Source organism: Mustela lutreola, chromosome 7 (assembly GCF_030435805.1).
Source record: "Mustela lutreola isolate mMusLut2 chromosome 7, mMusLut2.pri, whole genome shotgun sequence".
NCBI classification, from domain to species: Eukaryota; Metazoa; Chordata; class Mammalia; order Carnivora; family Mustelidae; genus Mustela; species Mustela lutreola.
Window position 1 is genome coordinate 132,585,176 of NC_081296.1, and position 17,220 is coordinate 132,602,395.

A 17,220-nucleotide genomic window follows, 5' to 3' on the forward strand; every position below is an offset into this window, starting at 1 on the left:
TGGTCCTATTTTATGCTTTTTCACTGTTATTTCAGTAGAATTTGAAAGAAGAAGGTTGGTAGGTGCCAGGACTCAGCTCACTCCTCTTTTAAAACAGGATGCATTGCTACCCATTGCATTTTCTTGACCCCTTAATATTCAGGATAAGAATCACTCTGTTGTGTTATAATACATTCCCCTTCCCACCCCCAAACTCTAAGCAGTTAAGAATATTTCTTCTTAAACTGTTACTGGTTTGAATTCTTGTGATTATAGTTTTCATTTATGGTCCTCATTTTTGCCTTATTGACACTCTCATGGTGCTGCTCTGAATTATACTCTTTTCTTCTAATTGGCTCTTTCTGATATAAAAAGTAGATTATCCAACAAGCAAGAATTAATAAACTTTGAGGGTGTTTTGAGAGACACTCCTTTGGGCAACATGTATAAACTTAGGGCGTGAATTTCGTGACATCTCTGTGATTGGTTTAAGGCCATTTATCATTAGTGATTTTGGTCTATCTTCAGATAGTTGAATGCTGCTGGATAAACTAAACTCTGACCAAGTAGCATAGATTTGTTATTTTCATTAGAGCTCTATTTAAATTCCCAATGTCAATACTAATCTGTTTTTCTCTTAGCCATCACTGCCTGTCAGTGAATCATAATTCAATTCATCATGAGTAAGTTTTTCACATAAAGACCTTTCATAATCAAGATGCAATTTTATACTTAAGTTACCATTAGTCAACAATTTATTTATTAATATGAATTCAATACCAAATTTACCAATTGTTTTCTTCTTGTCTTGAGTTGTAACACAGATAATGGGGACCCTAAAAGAAGCTCACAAATTGTGAAAGCATTACTATAGGACTCAGCACAATCATTTCATAGGAAGAAAATTTATTTCACGTTGTGAATGCAAATTTTAGTAATAATGGTGTTGAACTTACTTTTCTAGGACTGTTTCCAAAGTGTTATTTCAACTACTCAAGATAAAACACATTATTTATCAGGGTGTACTATTTCAAAATGTCACAGGTGAGAAACACATGCCAAAAAATAACACAACTGTTTAGTTTCATTAGTCACAAGTGAATGGATGGATGAATGGTGGATATGTCATGATTTCAAGTGTGCATAATATTTCTACGAAGACGTCCAAGTCTCAGTGATAATCAGAAATGGGTATTGCTATGGGGATATCCTAGGTGAGTCAGGGAACCATCTCTGGGGGCCCAGTGGGCTCACTAAGCCTACTCTACAGACTTAAAACAACAAAAGCTGTAAAGCAAATGCCATCTCTGTTTGGGAGGAAATTAAGGGGCTGTTTTGACAGATAATCTGGAAAGTACATCTATGGATGAAGATTGTTCCTAACCATTTTAAGTAAGGGAGCACTGTTGGGGAATAGAGATTATGCCCAATGATCAAGAGGTTAGAAAGAGCTAGCAGTTTCAGAGAGAAGAAACTTCTCTTGATAGCTTTAGTGTTGCTTTGAGTATTTGATAGCTTTAGTGCATATTGTGGGTTGGAAACAAGTAAGTAAAGAAACCAATCCCTGAAGACAAGTTCAATGTTTTCAAGTTAATCTGAACAGTGATATAGTAACTCTGTAGAGTAAAAATTTGTAAAACCACTTTTATTCTATTATATGAATACCAATCTCTTTTTGGCCTAATAATTATAGCTGTGTAGATCTAATAATTTAGTGAATGATTCAGATCCAGCCCAGTATGATCAGACATCATAACCAAAAAATAAACAAAGAAGAAATTTCCTGGGTCATATGTCTAAACTCTAAAGAGAAAAAGATGGCAGTCATACAAGATAGGAAAAACAGATTCTTCTTTCTTAGCACTTTTCTTTTTGGTCATGGAAACACGTTTTAAGGGCAAGGGATATATGTTGAGTTTTAAACCTGGAAGAGGCCATCAAGCTCTTTCATTTCTAGACTTAGAAGTGGCCCTGTGATTTGCCCAAGGGCCAACAGTTACCTTGTATCCAGCCTGCTTTATTAATCAGTGGGTGATTTAGTGTGCTCTGTTCATAATTCCCACTTGCAGCTACTTAGAAATATTTTTAGAGTTCACATCTTTTATGCCATGAGACTAGCCAAGAAGAACAATTCTTAGTTTGCTCAGCCACATGAGCTGAAATCTTGCCAGGTTTTTTTTTTTTTTTTTTTTTTTTTTTTTTTTTTTTTTTTTTTCGGGAAACACATAATAGTTGGGTCACATCAGGTAGATCCTTGTGAAGAGATGATTAATAGTTTCAGAGTTTGAAAAAACAACGCAAAGCTAAGCCTTTCCCCTCCTTCACCTCATATCAGCTACTCCATGTGTGTATCCTGTTGGACTTCTCAGTTTCGAGGAATTCACATTGTCTTTGGTTGTATCCAGGAACATGAAGGTAGACCAAGCCAACATGGGGCCAATTTTATCTTGTGTTCACCAACTAAGTTAATAGCATTTGCCATTTACTGAATCTTTAGTATGAAATACTGTCTACAGGTGAGAAGCTCAGTGTTGATCTGCTTCAGCTGATATCTATTGAGCATCTTATACAATGTTGTCACTGCAGTTAGCATCAAGCAAGCCTTCTAGAAAGTATCAGTTATTTTGATATCAACTGGGATTCAGACGTGCTGGTAGTATCTTTTCCTTCTGGGAGGTAATGATTAGTTGGTAATGCTATCCTCTCTCCAGAGATGAACTTTCTCCCCATGAAACATCACCTGCACAAGCGTTAGGCCAGCTGTCTGGTGTATGTAATGGGTTTGGAATACATGTTCAAGAAACCAGCCTTTTAGAAATCCCCCTACCACTGCAACTAGGGTAGGGTTAGCTTATAAAACTGTTTGGTTATACTCTTTTGGGATTTGACCCTGCTTATTTGGGTTTAGATGGGAGTTTTCAAGCAGTTCGTAGTCATCCTGCATGTTAGGGAGACTTTGCCTCATGTCCCGGGTAACCTTTTGGACCTGAATGCCGGTACTGTTCTTTGGAGAAACCCTCTGGCCCCGGTATGCCTGGGCCTGACGTTTACAGATACCAAACTTGCTGAGCAGGATAAATACATCCCTCTGGAAGGCCTTTGTGAAAATAGCATAGAGAAATGGATTGGCACAAGAGTTAAGTGGATAGAAGAGAACCAGCAAGATTTTGGAGTTGGTAACTGTGATGAGAGGCTTGTTCACCAGTGCCGACAAAGCATAGAATGATATTGGGGCCATGCACATGAAGTCAGTGAAGATCAACACAGCCATCCTTTTGGCAATTTTGGTGTCTTTGTCCCCCGGGTTGTACTGGGGATTTCGGACTGTGATGTAGATCTTCACGTAACAGGAGCAGACAATGATAAATGCAACTATGTTGAGCATCAGAACAAGGATAATATATGCCAGGGAAAGAGGTGTCTCAGTATCCATGGGCAGACAGATGCTGACTTTGGCATAGCTGCTTATTCCCACCAAAGGGAGCAGGGCGAGCAGGAAGCAGCAAACCCAGCCCCCAACCATGATGGCATACGCATGCCTGAGGCGGATCTTCCGGTCCAGGCGCATGGCAAAGGTAATGGCATACCAGCGCTCCAGGGTGATGACTGTCAGTGTATACACTGACAATTCACTGGCAAAGACAGTGAAGAAGCCAGCTGTGTTACATCCAGGGCCTGTCTGCCAGTCGATGGCGTGGTTGTAGTACTCAGAATGAGTGTAGAGGTCTACAGAGGCGATGAGGAGCAGATACATCCCCATGCAGAAATCTGCAAAGGCCAAGTTGCACATGAGAAAGCGTGGGACAGTGAGTTTGTAGTGGCTGGTGAGGAGGACTATCAGGACAAAGACATTGCCCAGGAGAGCCAGGAGACTCACAAACCACACCACGATTCTCAGGAACTTATAGCCCATTATGTCTTCGCAGGGGTTGAACTCATCTGACTTGGGGGTACACACCATGTCTTCATTGCCCCCACATACAGTGTAGTCATAATGGCTATCAAAGGCCTGTAGGGTCTCTTCCTGTGGATTTTTTAGCTCCTGGCCAAAACCGAGGATCTCATCTTCTTGTTCTTCAAGGAAGACATAATAATGAGAGTTGCTGTGGGTATCCTGGAACTTAGAGTTGTCCTTGTATCCGGCATGGCTGTCACCCAAATACTCTTCATACTCCTGGTCAAAGGGGCCATTCAAAGCATTCACAGATTTTCTCTGACGCAAGCTCCGAATACTGCTCTCATTACACATTAAGGACTCAAGGATTCTGCAAGGCACAGAAATAAGTCACTGCTTGCTGAAAGCCCCTAATGGTCCCCACAACACTTAGTATAATATGTGGACTTCCTGAGATCTCCATGATCTGACAAGATTCTACATGATCTAGTCAGACCTGTTTCTCCTACATCATTTCCTATTACCCACCTCACCCCACTCAAGTGTCCCTTTCTTAGAGAGGTCTTCCCTGATCTCTCTAAATAAATTGTCCTACCTTATGTTTATTTCTTTTATAGTAATATCTGGTATCTTCCTGTATGCTTCCCCTACTAGAATGTGAACAAAATGCAAGAGGGCAACCTATTCATTGCTATGGGATAGGACAGTGCCAAGCACATAGTAAGTGCTTAGTAAATATTTATCAAACATGAATAAATGTACGCTAGGATGTAGACATGCTCATGGAAGTGAGATTTAGTTTTTCCCTAGTCCCCCATACTGACATCACAAGGGATTCTTTAACTTGCTTCAGCTGCTGAAGTATTGATTTATCTGTTGTGCTCTGGTTCAAATGCCCCATGGACTGCATATTCCAACCTTTTTGGAGGCTAATGAGAAATCTGGGCCCTGACCTTGAGGTCCTCTCTAGACCTCCTACCCATCCCTTGTCCTTTCTTTGCCAGGGCCACATGGTGTCAGTATCAAGCCTCCTCGATGGCTCCTATCACCCCCCTGTATCCTGCTTCTGTCTTTCTGCAGGTGTCACACCCATACTGGCCTTCTTTGCAGAGCCATTGAATTTTCCCTTTTGCTTCTGCCCGGACAACTAGGTCTCAGTTTATTTCTGGTGCAAAAATGAGTCAGAAAGTCAGCCAGTAGATATTGTATAGACGTGGAGAAGAAGTGAATACATGAGAAATGAAGGTGGTGTTAGGACAACAGGATTACATGAGATGCAAGGGGGGAATAAAGTAGAGGCAAAGTGTACATGAAGACAAGATACAGAGAAAGCATGGAGAGAAGGCTGTCCCTCCTTTGCAGCTTGCAGGCAGTCTGATAATAAAATAACTCTTAAAGCAGCTGATATTTATTGAGAATTTAACACATTCCAGGTCATTGCAGTAGGTGTTTTCTGTTCAGTTTCTCATTTAATCTTCTCAAAACCTCTGTGAATGATAGCATTACAATTGCCCTTCACAGAGGGCCGGGGAATTTAAGTAAGGAGGCTGGAATAACACAACTAGAAAGTGGCAGAGCTTGGGTACAAAGCCATCTGAGTCCAAAGCCCACACACAGGCATCCAGAAAGCTGTGACATTATCGAAGTCTTAATTGCTTGTGTTTCTAAGTTTGTCCTCATAGTTGTGGCATCTAGTATGTGTTGAGGACCTAATATGTGTTGAACCTGGAGAGTAGGAATCATGTTGTATAATCTCTACAAGATTCTACAAGATCCCTACCGCTCCCTGCTATGATGCAGTGACCTTGGTCTTACTTCTCATCTGCAGTCACTTTAAGTCTACAGGGACATTGTGTCCTATGGAGTTTATGTTTCTTATGGATGCTTCAGTTCTTTCTGCCTGGCTTTTAAACCACGAACTTTCCCCAAACCCAGAAATTACTTCAACTTCCACCGAGACCTCTTGTCACTTTTTCCAGACACCTGCCATTTACCCTCTGATTTTCTTCTGATTCTTAAAAGCACAGCAGTGGCTTGGATACGAAAGGTCAGCCCGTGTAAGGTGAAGGACACTCAAGGAAAGTGGAAGCTTCTTTAGAGTCCACGTGTTTCTTGCGATCAGTTCCTTCAGGTTCTCCAGGCCTTTGGATGGCAGGGCAGCGACGCTGGTGTAAGAGACGTCCCTGGGAAGGAGAGAACACAGAGGTGGTGAGCGGCCAGAGCCTTCTACTTCGTGACCAGAAGGTCAAGTGGGCCTGAGCTTGATAGGGGCTTGCTCCTTTCTGCTCTTGAACATAGACTCAGTTCTTTAGATACTGCCACTGGTCTAAGGGGGAATATTTGACTTCCACGTTCCTATGTTACAATGGACTCCCCATTTTTATTCCTTGGGATTCCAGTATGGTTCAGTACAAATAATAGTTTAGCAGACATACTGTTTTACTCATTGCAATAAATGCAAGCTCTTGGAATCAGAGACAGATAACAATTTTACTCCAGAAAATTACATCATGTAACTACTAAAGGGTCTCCAGACACAAGAGAAATAAATTTGAACAGGCTTAGAGGGGCCTGAATTGTTCTCAGTCTCTTTGGGGACTAGGGATTTAGGATTAATAAGCTGCTCACTGATACGGACCAAAACAAGCATCATGGAAGTCTAATGAACTTGGAATCATACCAGTTACATGGTGAATTCATGACTGAGAACAAACTCCCCAGAGTTTCTTTAGAAGGCTGTAAATGTATTTCATGGAAAGAAAACTCCAATATTTATATTAACAATCTGAGTTTATTTAGGTTATTAATCTGAGAATTGAGATTCAAGTTACTTCCAAAAACAATGGGAAGGGTGGTGAAGCTGGGGGCACAGACATTAGTGTTAGTTACTAAAGTAAAATTAATTCACATTGCAGTGTGGTATTTCCTGTTCTTAGTCCCCAAAAATACAGGTTATAGGTCTTGCTCCATCATTTTAAAAAATAATTTTTATTATTTGCTCCATCATTTTTACTTGCACTGAATAATAGCTTGAATAATCATGAATAGTTAACCTAGCCTCTCTCATTTTATATTTTATCAATTAAAATATTCACTAAATAATCTTATATTTTATGTATTTTATAATGTTTTACATTTCTTAAAAGATAATTTATTTTAGAGAGGTGGGAGGGGGAGAGGGAGAGGAGAAGAAGCTGACCCCCTGCTGAGCATGGAGCCCAATGACAATGTGGGCCTCTGTCTCACGACCCTGACATTGTGACCTGAGCTGAAATCGAGTCTGACGCTTAACTGACTGAGCTACCCGGTTGCCCCACTTTACAGTTTTTTAATAATTACATTTTAAAATGTTTAGTATAATTAGTAGTATCTTATTAGCAAGAACATTCCAAGAGTTACAGCTTCTTCCTCCATATCGTAATTTGATTTAGCTGGGATTTACATTCTCGGGGTTCAAGGCTGCTAGAATTTGCTAGTCATTTTTTATCAGCATGAAGTTCTCATATTAAGCCCATTCTTACTATAGACTTGTGATTCTCAGGGAATTCTTTTGCTATTCTGTACTCATAAGTACATTTGGAAAATTGGCATAAATGAACAACTTTGGTGTAGTTGCTGAGAGCTGAGGGATTTTGGAGCCAGCCATAAATGCAACTGGGAAGTAAATGAAGCTAGATGTTGGTTTCCTGCTTGAACTGTCCTTTTGACTCAGCATTTTCTCTTTTAGCTCTGCTGTCTTCGAAGGGTTGCCATCTTTCTGCCTTTAGCTTTCTGAAAGCAACTTACGTGTCTTTATCCAAGAATGCTTTCATGTCAGTGAAACAAGAGAGCATCTCTTGGCTCAAAATGAGCTCAAAATGCTTTGCTGTCTGTTGCACACACTGATTGCGTGTCTTCATCTGAAAGAGTTTATCCTTCCAAGTACTGTGTTTGCATTTTAATAGACATTTCTTGAAAAAACACTTTAGGAACCATCCCAGTTACTAAGTGGCAAAACACCCCAAAACTAAGTGACATCAAACAACAATCTTTTTATTATTAGCATAGCTTTTGTCAGGAATTTGAATTTGTCCAGAATTAGATCAGGGCGTGGCAAGGACGGCTTGTCTCTGCTCCGTGATGTCTGGGGCTCGGCCCAGAAGACTTGAAGCCTAGGGCAAATCAGTGACTAGGGCTGATACTATCCGCAGACTCCTTCGCTTGTGTGTCTGGGCCAGAGCTGAGATGACTCAAAGCTCAGCTCAGTTGGGACTGTTAATGTGGCTTCTCCATGGCTTGGGCATCTCATATTATGGCAGTCAAGTTCTGAGAAGGGGGCGTTTTGAGAAGAAGCATCTGGGGAGTTCCAAGAGAACTGGTAGATTTAAAGGCAGGGAACATATAACCCATCTCACAATGGGAGGAGTGTCAAAGAATTTGGGGCCTTATTTTAAAAGGGCAATAGTGATCGATGTGGTGGAGATAGACAGCACTGAGGCAGATATTTGGTGAAAGCTGGGAATTTACCACTCTGCAAATCAGTGTTTCTTGTGGTGCCTGGACCAGCATCAGAATAACCTGCAATACAGACTCCTGAGCCACATCCAAAACCACGTGGATTATAATCTCTGATGGTGGGGCCCGGGAGTCTACATTAAGATGCTCTCTAGGTAATTTAGAATCTCACTACAATTCTCAGAACATTTTTATGAAGCAGGTGGTTATTATAACTGAGATGAAGAAAAGGAGGCATGTTAGATCCAAAAAGATTCAGCAAACCAAGGGGGGAGCCATAACTGTAATTTGGAGCTGGAGTTTGCGGTTAGTGTCCTAGGAACTTTCTCTACCCATTCTCGTCAGGTCTCTGGAGTCTTTTCTGAACACAGATCCAGGTACAACAATCCTCCAGGGACTCGTTAGGACTCTGGAAGGGAGGAACTAATTCCATGGTTTGTCTGAGTGTCTGTAACAAACGTATCACAGGTGGCCTCCAGTTGGGTCCCAGTGGAGCTGAATTGGGAGATGGCTTAGACGGGCATGGAGAAAAGCAGTGTTGGAAAATGTGTGTAAAACTTATGATAGAGACACCAGTAACATAATGAGAACTTGGCAGATAGTAAGTATTCAATGAATGTCAATTCTTTTCTTACCCAATCTAGAGTTTTCTTAGCCCAAGTCAGAAGCAAGGAACCCGGCAAATACAGCTTATTTGACGTCTTGTCCTGTATGCCTCATAGGCAACTCCAACTTAACAGGTCCATCCCAAACTTAGCTTTTAATCTTCCATCCCCACCCAACCTCCTCCATTTAATCTAGGAAGAAAACACACACACACACACACACACACACACACACCACCTCTCTTCCCCTAAATCCCAAATTCATGTAATTGCAGCTCCAGTCCAAGCTCCCATCATCTCTTGGTGCAATAGCTTTCTTGACTACCCTTCTTCTCTTCCAGTGTACCCTCCACACAGCAGTCAGAGTAGTCAGACATAGCATAGGGGATGAATAAGGTCTCCCTCCTGCTGAAAACCTTTGAATGACTTCCCAATGTACCATGAATAACATTTACTCTTCCTACCATGTCCTTTAATGTCCTGAAGATCTGGCCCTTGCCTACATCTCCAAGATCATCTCAAGGGCATAAAGCCACTTACAGCCCCAACTGGAATCAATCTGGAGCCATCTCACTCCCTGCTGGCGTGAGACACTTGATGTAGCTCTAATCCATTAGGTCTGCTGTTAACCTAAAGTGCTCCTGAGCTGCTGCTCTTTCCAGATGCTGGCTGCTCCACTCATGCTACTTTGGTAATTTCCCCTCCTTTTTGGGATTTAACTTCTCTTGCAGAGATCTACAATTTTATTTTATTTTATTTTAAAATATTTTATTTATTTATTTGACAGAGATCACAAGTAGGCAGAGAGGCAGGCAGAGAGAGGGCGGAGGAAGCAGTCACCCTGCTGAGCAGGGAGCCTGATGTGGAGCACCATCCCAGGACCCCAAGATTATGACCTGAGCCGAAGGCCGAGGCTTAACCCACTGAGCCACCCAGGTGCCCCAAGATCTACAGTTTTAATCAGAAAATCTGGCTGCTATCAGAAAGGAAGGTAGGAGTTCCTTTACACTTGAGAATGGTTGTAGTGCTGCCTCTCCACGCAAAAAATCCCAAATGGAGTGATTCTTTCCTCCAAGCCTACTGGTGTTAAGTCCTATTTTCTCTCCACCATCTTCTGGGACTTGTATTCTCATGGAGTCTCTCTTGCCCTTGCCCTATAGTTGTGCCATGAATGTCTACAGTAAGATGCATTTGAACTATACCCTCTAATCTGATAGATGTTAGCTTAGCTATTTTTATGTCTGTAACTGTCCACAGTCTCACAGTTCTCCTTACTACTACCTTAATTTAGGTCTGAATTACATTTCACCTAAGCTGCACAAAAACTTCCTGATTGGTCTTAGAACTCACCTTCAGACTTCGGACAGAAGTTCTTTCTAAAACTTGGATCTCATTGCATAGCTTTCCAGCTTGAAACCATGGTTCCTCCAATGTCTACACAATGTATGTCAAGCTTCTTAGAAGAGTATTCTTTGTCCCCAGTGGGAATGTCTTCCTGAATCTTGTGTAATGTTCTTGATTTTTTCCATTTCACTGGAGCACATTTTTGAGTAAATTCTTAGAAAGGCTACATATGAGGGAGATACTTTCTGCATCGTCGCATGTCTGAAGATGACTTTTTCTACCTTTAGATTCTGTTGATACCTTACCTGGCTATAAAATTTGGGGTGGCAAATAGTTTTTGTCCAGAATTCTAAAGGCTTTACCAAATTCTAGCACTCATTGTACCTTTTCCTAAGACTGATACGATTTTTGATCTTCGACTTGTTTTTATTCACTGGAAGCTTTTATGGCTCTCTCTCTCTTTCTCGCTCTCACTCTCTCTCTAATTTCAAGGTTTCCTGAGATATAATTGATGTATAACACATGTAGGTTTGCAACGTGCAACATGATGATTTGGCACATGTCTATTTTGTGAACTGATTACATGGCACTCTCTTTGTTCCTAGTGTGAGATTTCATGAAGGTATGCTTTGGTGTGGATCTTTTTGCACTTACTGTGCTGGCTCCTGGGCGTGGGGGTGAAACCATTAGTCTGGATGGATATGCTCTTTGGCTTTAGGAGAATTTTTGGTGTTCTTTCCCGAATAACTTACTCCTCTCATGTTCTTTGTTCCCTCTCTATAATTCCTAGTAAGTGAAAAAGAAACTTCCTATACTCATCAGATTTCTCTCCATTTTTTGTTTGTAATTTTTCCTGTTATTTCTTACTATTTTATTTTGAAGTAGTTTTTTTTTTTTAAGATTTTATTTATTTATTTGACAGAGAGCGATCGCAGGTAGGCAGAGAGAGAGAGAAGGAAGCAGGCTCCCTGTGGAGCAGAGAGCCAGATGTGGGGCTCGATCCCAGGACCCTGGGATCATGACCTGAGCCGAAGCCTGAGGCTTTAACCCACTGAGCCACCCATGTGCCCCTTAAGTAGTTTTTATACCCAATGTGGGGCTCAAAGTCACAACCTGAGATCAAGGGTCACATGCTCTATTGAGTCAGCCAGGTGCCCCTTCCCTATTACTTGTTTTGAGTCTAATGGTAGAATTCCTTGACTGTACCTTCTATCTCTTCTACTGAATTAAAAAAAAATTAACTGAAAATTTTTGTTTCCAGCTTTATCAAAGTATAACTGACAAATAAAAATTGTATAGATTTATGGTGCTCAATGTGGTGTTTGATAGATGTCTACATTTTGACATGATTACCACAATGAAAACTAATGAAAATACCTGTCACCTCACATAATTTTTTTTCCTTATGATCGAGAACATTGAAGATCTACTCTCTTAGCAATTTCAGATATACAAAATAGTATTATTAACTGTAGTCACCATGCTGTACCTTAGATCCTCAGACTTTATTATTCATCCTGCATAACCGAAACTTTGCACCCTTTGATCAGTATCTCTCTATTGCCCCATCCCTCAAACCTGGTAACCACCAATCTACTCTCTCATGATGAGCTCAGCTGTTGTAGATTATGCATATAAGTGAGATCATGCAGTATTGCCTTTCTGTGCCTGGATTTGAATTTTTTAGTTTTAGTTTGAGGAAAGCTGGGACTCTGCCTGTTCTCTTCACTGCCATATTTTGGCACCTAGACTGGTGCTTGAAAGACAGAAGGTTCTGAATACATAATTGTCAAATGCATAGATACATTTTAAGAAGAACTTTCATGTTTTCCTTTCCTTTTTTTTTTTTTTTTTTAAGATTTATTTATTTGAGAGAGAGAGCGCATGCTTGTGAGCTGGGGAAGGGGTAGAGGGAGAGAGAGAATCTCAGACTCGGTGCCGAACTCAGAGTCCGACGAGGGCCTCGATCTCATGACCCTGAGATCAGGACCTGCCCGGAACCCAAGACCCAGACACTTAACCGACTGCTCCACCCAGGCACCCCTTCTCATCCTTTTTTATAGTATATGTGAGGAAGGACACATAATGTTTAAAAATGCTTTTAAATTCCGACTCTCTGGGTTTGACTCCTGGCTTCTGCACTTACTATCAGTCACTGAGCCCTTTTGTGTATCAGTTTCTTTGTCTTGGGTTTGTTCAACAATAGCTGACAGTATGTTCTCAATAAATATCTGTTGTTATTATTGTCATTTTTACTGTGAAAAATGTCTTCTCAGATTTATCTCAGATGGTGGCCTTGTTAAAAGTTCTCTTCTGTTGGTGGCCTTGTTAAAAGTTCTCTTCTGTTCTCTGAAATGTGTATGGCTCCTCCAGACCCATTTCCACTCCGCTTATCTTTCTTGGTCTCAGTCTTTCACTCATAAGCGTTCTTTTGCTGGTGATCCTAGGTTGCGTGCTTGTGCTTAAGAACGAGACTAAAAATCTGATTGGGATGTTGTCCACTGGCAGACTCTGCTTTAGGGCAATTCTGTGGGGCAGCTGGCCATTATGCTGTTGGACTGTAAAATGCCAGAATATGGAGGTCTCTTTTGTTTTAGAGTTTCTCAACTTCTTCAGAGTAACGACTTGAAGTCTCTAGCTTAGAAGGGAGGTACTCTTGGCTGCTGGCACTTTGCATGAACGAGGCAGTGGGGTAACATTTCCAGATGTAAATCTTCAATAAATCCTCTCTCTTTAGCCCCATGTCTCATTCTTGCCAGGCCACACCCATCACCTCTCTGTCCCATGCTCTTCAGATGTTTTGCTGGGCAAGGCAGCTCCCTCCCGATACACGCTTCCAGGGGCTGCTACTCTTACATCGTCTTCCTTCTCTCTGCCTTTTTCCTTCCAGAATTCTGTAGCTCACCAGACCACCCATGTATCCTCGTCTGTCCTCTCTGTCCTTATGGATTTATGTATATTAAAAATTCTGTCCCATCTTTTCTTATCTTTTCTTATGAGGGAGGGGAAATAAAAGCTTAGGTTCGATGTATCACTCTTCACCATGACTCCATTTAGCATGTATATCTGCATAAGAGCTTAGAACAAATACTCGCTGAGGCTGAGTCAGCCAGACAACTAGACAACGAGACAGTTTCGCATCCCCCAAGTTGAAGGAGAGAAAGAGTCTTGGTCTGATGAAAGCCCCAAACTCAACCAGGCAGGGATCACTTTAAGTTCTTTCAAGCTGTATCTTTCCTCATTCACCCCAATTTTTATCTGCCCACTTTGAATCCAGAATGTATTAATAGTGTACCCTTTTTTCTAAAAGAAAACTTGCAAAATGTCGTAGCATTAAGAACTTTGTGTTCAGAGTCAGAGAATATGGAAAGTGGTATCAGCAATAAAGGGATCCGAAATGATTTGTGAGGGCGGCCACATGGAAGGAAACCTCAAGCTGGAGGGCTGCCCTCTCTCATAGTGATTCAAGCACTTTTCACAAAGGGCTCATCAAATGATGGGCACTGAGCTTCCTGAGAATTTGTCTCTAGCAAGTATTTAGTCACAAAACAGAATGCAGCTGAGCTCAGCCTGGCAGACAGTTGGAAGCCTAATTGTCTAAGTCATGGGAACCATCTCAAGTTAAGTGTCTAATGAAAGTAACAGGACGTGAATTTGGAGAGGGTGAGATTTGCCGGGTTATACACAGGGCAAGAAGATCACTGAGTTTGAATGATGCCAGGAAAACAAAAAAGAGCCAATTGATATTTGATGTCATAGAAAAAACAAATTGCTCCACAAGCAGTTATGTACCCTAACATCCCCAAACACAATTTCCATTTTTGTGAGATGTCTTGTCATTATTATTTAAGATGAACCTTTGATGAATTCAATTGCAATGAAATAAGCACTACTTAGCTTGCCAGTGTTTTTCAGCAGCAATTGGAGATTTCTTTTGTTTGCTTCTAACACATGTGGGTTTTTTCGCTAAAGATCGATAGGCAGAAGCTGACCTATTAAAGATGTGTAGTCACAGTGGCAAATTGGTAGATGATATGCATCTAAAACAGAAAGATTAATTTACTGCTTAAAAGGCAGTTTAAGTAATTTATTAATACTGACTCAGAAATAACTTAAGGGCTTAAAAGTTATACATTTAAGAGAGTGACTTGATTGGTTATAAGAATTTAAAAACATGATATGCATTTAAAAAAAATACTTACTGATTGCTTTCTATGTATTGGTCTATGTTGCTAGGAGCTAGGGCCATAGAAGTAAACAAAACAGGCAGGAATTCCTGCTCTTCTCATGCTTATGTTCTATGGGGAGAGAGGGACACTTAAAAAAAAAAAAGTAAGTTTGATAATAATAAAACTGTGGGGAAAAGGAATACCAGGACGAGGAAAGGAAGAACTCAAAAGTGGGGTCATAATTGGGGATGGTGTCAGGAAAGTCCTCATGGAAGAGACAGTAGAGCAAAGGTCTAAAGGAGGTGAGGGAGAGAAACGTGTTGATATCTGAGGTAAGAACAGTGCAGGCAGAGAGACCAGCTAGTGCCAAAGCCCTGAAGAAAGAGTGTTCCTGCTATGTTTGAAGAAATAAGGAGGCCACTGTGCTGGGGGCTGAGACAGCAGAGGAGTAGGAAATGTAGAAGTCAGAGATGTAATGGGGAGCCAGATCATGTGTACGTTGTAGGCCATCAGAAGGACTTTGTCTTTTTATCAGAGTGAGGTCAAGAGTCTTTAGAGGAATGATGTTATCTGACTTATTTTGAAAGAATCAGTCTGGCTATTGCTTTGAAAGGAAACCAAAGAGCACAAAGTTTGGAAATGAGAAGACCAACAATAGAGAGGATGGTCTCTTGGACCAGAGAGGGAGCACTGGAGATGCTGAGAATGATTGGAGTTTGAGTAAATTTAAATGGTAGAATCAATGGAACTTTCTCATGAATTGGATATGGGTGGGAAAGGGGAGCTAAGAATGACTCTGAGATTTCTGGTCTGCAACTAAAAGAATGGAGTTGTCATTTCCTGAGATGGGGAAGATTGCAAGTGAGGGAGGTGTGGAGGGAAAGATCAGGGGCTCAGTTTTGGACAGGTTGAGTTTGAGATTCCTATTAGACATCCAGATGGGGACAGTAATAAGCATCATGGAGAAGCACAGAGCAGGGAAGCATGATGAAGAATGGTGGGCAGCTTGCAAATTTAAATAGGGTGTTCAGGGAAGACCTCAATGAGAAGATAACTTTTAAGCAAAAACTTGAAAGAGGTGAAGGAGCAAACCCCATGGATATCTGGGGAAAGAGCTTTCCATATAGAGAAGACAGTGTACAACTCTTAAGTGGACTTGTTCAGTATGGCTGGTGTGGGGTGATGAGGAGGAAAGAAGTAGAAAATGGAATCAGAGAACAGGTCATGGGTAGGAAGCTGTTATAACAAGGTCTTTGAATGCTATTTGTGAGGACTTTGGTTTTTTCCTGAGGAAGATGCTAAAGACCTGGACCGTTTTAAGCAGAGATTTAAGAAAATGATCTAGCAAAGCTGGAGAACAACAGATGCAAAAATAATCCTATGTGAGAAGAATTAACCTTGTGTGCCAGGAAGAAATGGTGTTTCTGGGTTAGTTACTACTGGGTTTGCATTCTAGAACATTGATTTATGGCCAGGTGTCCTTGGGAACTTACCTATCATCTCTGCACCTCAGTTTTTCATTTGTTAAAGAGGGATAATAACACCTGCCATTGAATAGTTAAAAAGGCTCAAGGCCATCTACTATCTGTAAAGAACCTATAACACAGCTGAAGCTCAAAAATGTCTGCCATTAATAATAAGATTATAGGCCAAAGATTCAGATGATCATAAATTACTAATCTTTCCTTGAAGTCTTGGTATGTATATAAAATTGCTTTGTAACTCAGATATCACTGCTGTCCTCTTTTTCTCCCTCTTAAGTTTATATAATTACATTTCTTTTAAGCCTATAGCTTCCATGACCCAGAAAAATCTCACGGCGTTTACGATCTTCGCATGATGGATTCTTCAAAGAAAAACTATCCATATACTGTAATTCAGTAAGCTCAGCTCTTTACCACACAATGACGAAAGGAAATGATGGCAACTTATTGCCATTAGCCAGATAGAGGCTAAACAAAAACCTATCCTTGTCTTCAGTGTTAAATCCTCTCTCCCTCCCCAACACACATACAAAATGGCCATTCCCATAGTGGCTGAAGGATTGACCTCAGTGCTACCTGTGAGAAATGAAAAGTCCAATTTCTTTTAAGGTGTTTATTTCCTTTAGAATCAGAAGTGGAACATAATTAACAAAATGGATTTCAGTGACCTAGCAGAAATATTGCATCACAATGAAAACCCTTAACTACTTATTTCCTTCCATCTGTCCCAAGAGTAAAAATCTCAGAAGAGTCAAAGAATTTAGTGCTCATCCATACTAACTTGAGAACAGAATGCCTCATTGTTTACACCAAAAACTGCTTCTCGTGCTTATGTTTGAGGGTTATTTATTGAAAATTTTAATCCTAGGTTGATTCACCCTTCCTATCAGTACGTCTATGGCTAGCATCTTCTAATTAATTGTATAATCACGAGTAAAACTTTCTACATAACATTATATTTGCCTCAGCTGTTTGGCCCCATGCAATCTTATTTCTCTTCTTTCACTGCATACATAACTGAGAGACTTGATATGGGTGAAATCACCAAGAAATATGAGAAAAGTCGTGTTAGAAAAGTCAGAATCCTTTGGGGTTGATGGGATAAAATAAAATAATTTATATAAAAATGTTTAGCATAGAGCTAGTAGGCACTTAATAAAATGTAGATTATTTATACTTAAAGTTACAAAGAAAAAGTGCTCCTACTTATTTCTTGTTCTTAAGATTTAGCACTGTTGAGGATTCCTAGC

The 17,220-nt window shown here is 40.7% G+C and overlaps 1 protein-coding gene across 2 annotated transcripts in view; it reads right to left on the reverse strand.

The window, feature by feature from the left end:
• Positions 1-2,178: 2,178 nt before the first annotated feature.
• The window catches only part of TSHR (thyroid stimulating hormone receptor), a 165,621-nt gene continuing 150,579 nt past the window's right edge, over positions 2,179-17,220 (reverse strand). For both annotated transcript variants that reach the window (XM_059182626.1, XM_059182625.1), the window contains 2 exons: positions 5,869-6,057; positions 2,179-4,244 (listed from right to left, as the gene is read on the reverse strand). In XM_059182626.1, coding sequence (XP_059038609.1) covers positions 2,831-4,244; positions 5,869-6,057 — 1,603 coding nt within the window. In that variant the 3' untranslated portion in view covers positions 2,179-2,830. The remainder of the gene's footprint in view (positions 4,245-5,868; positions 6,058-17,220) is intronic.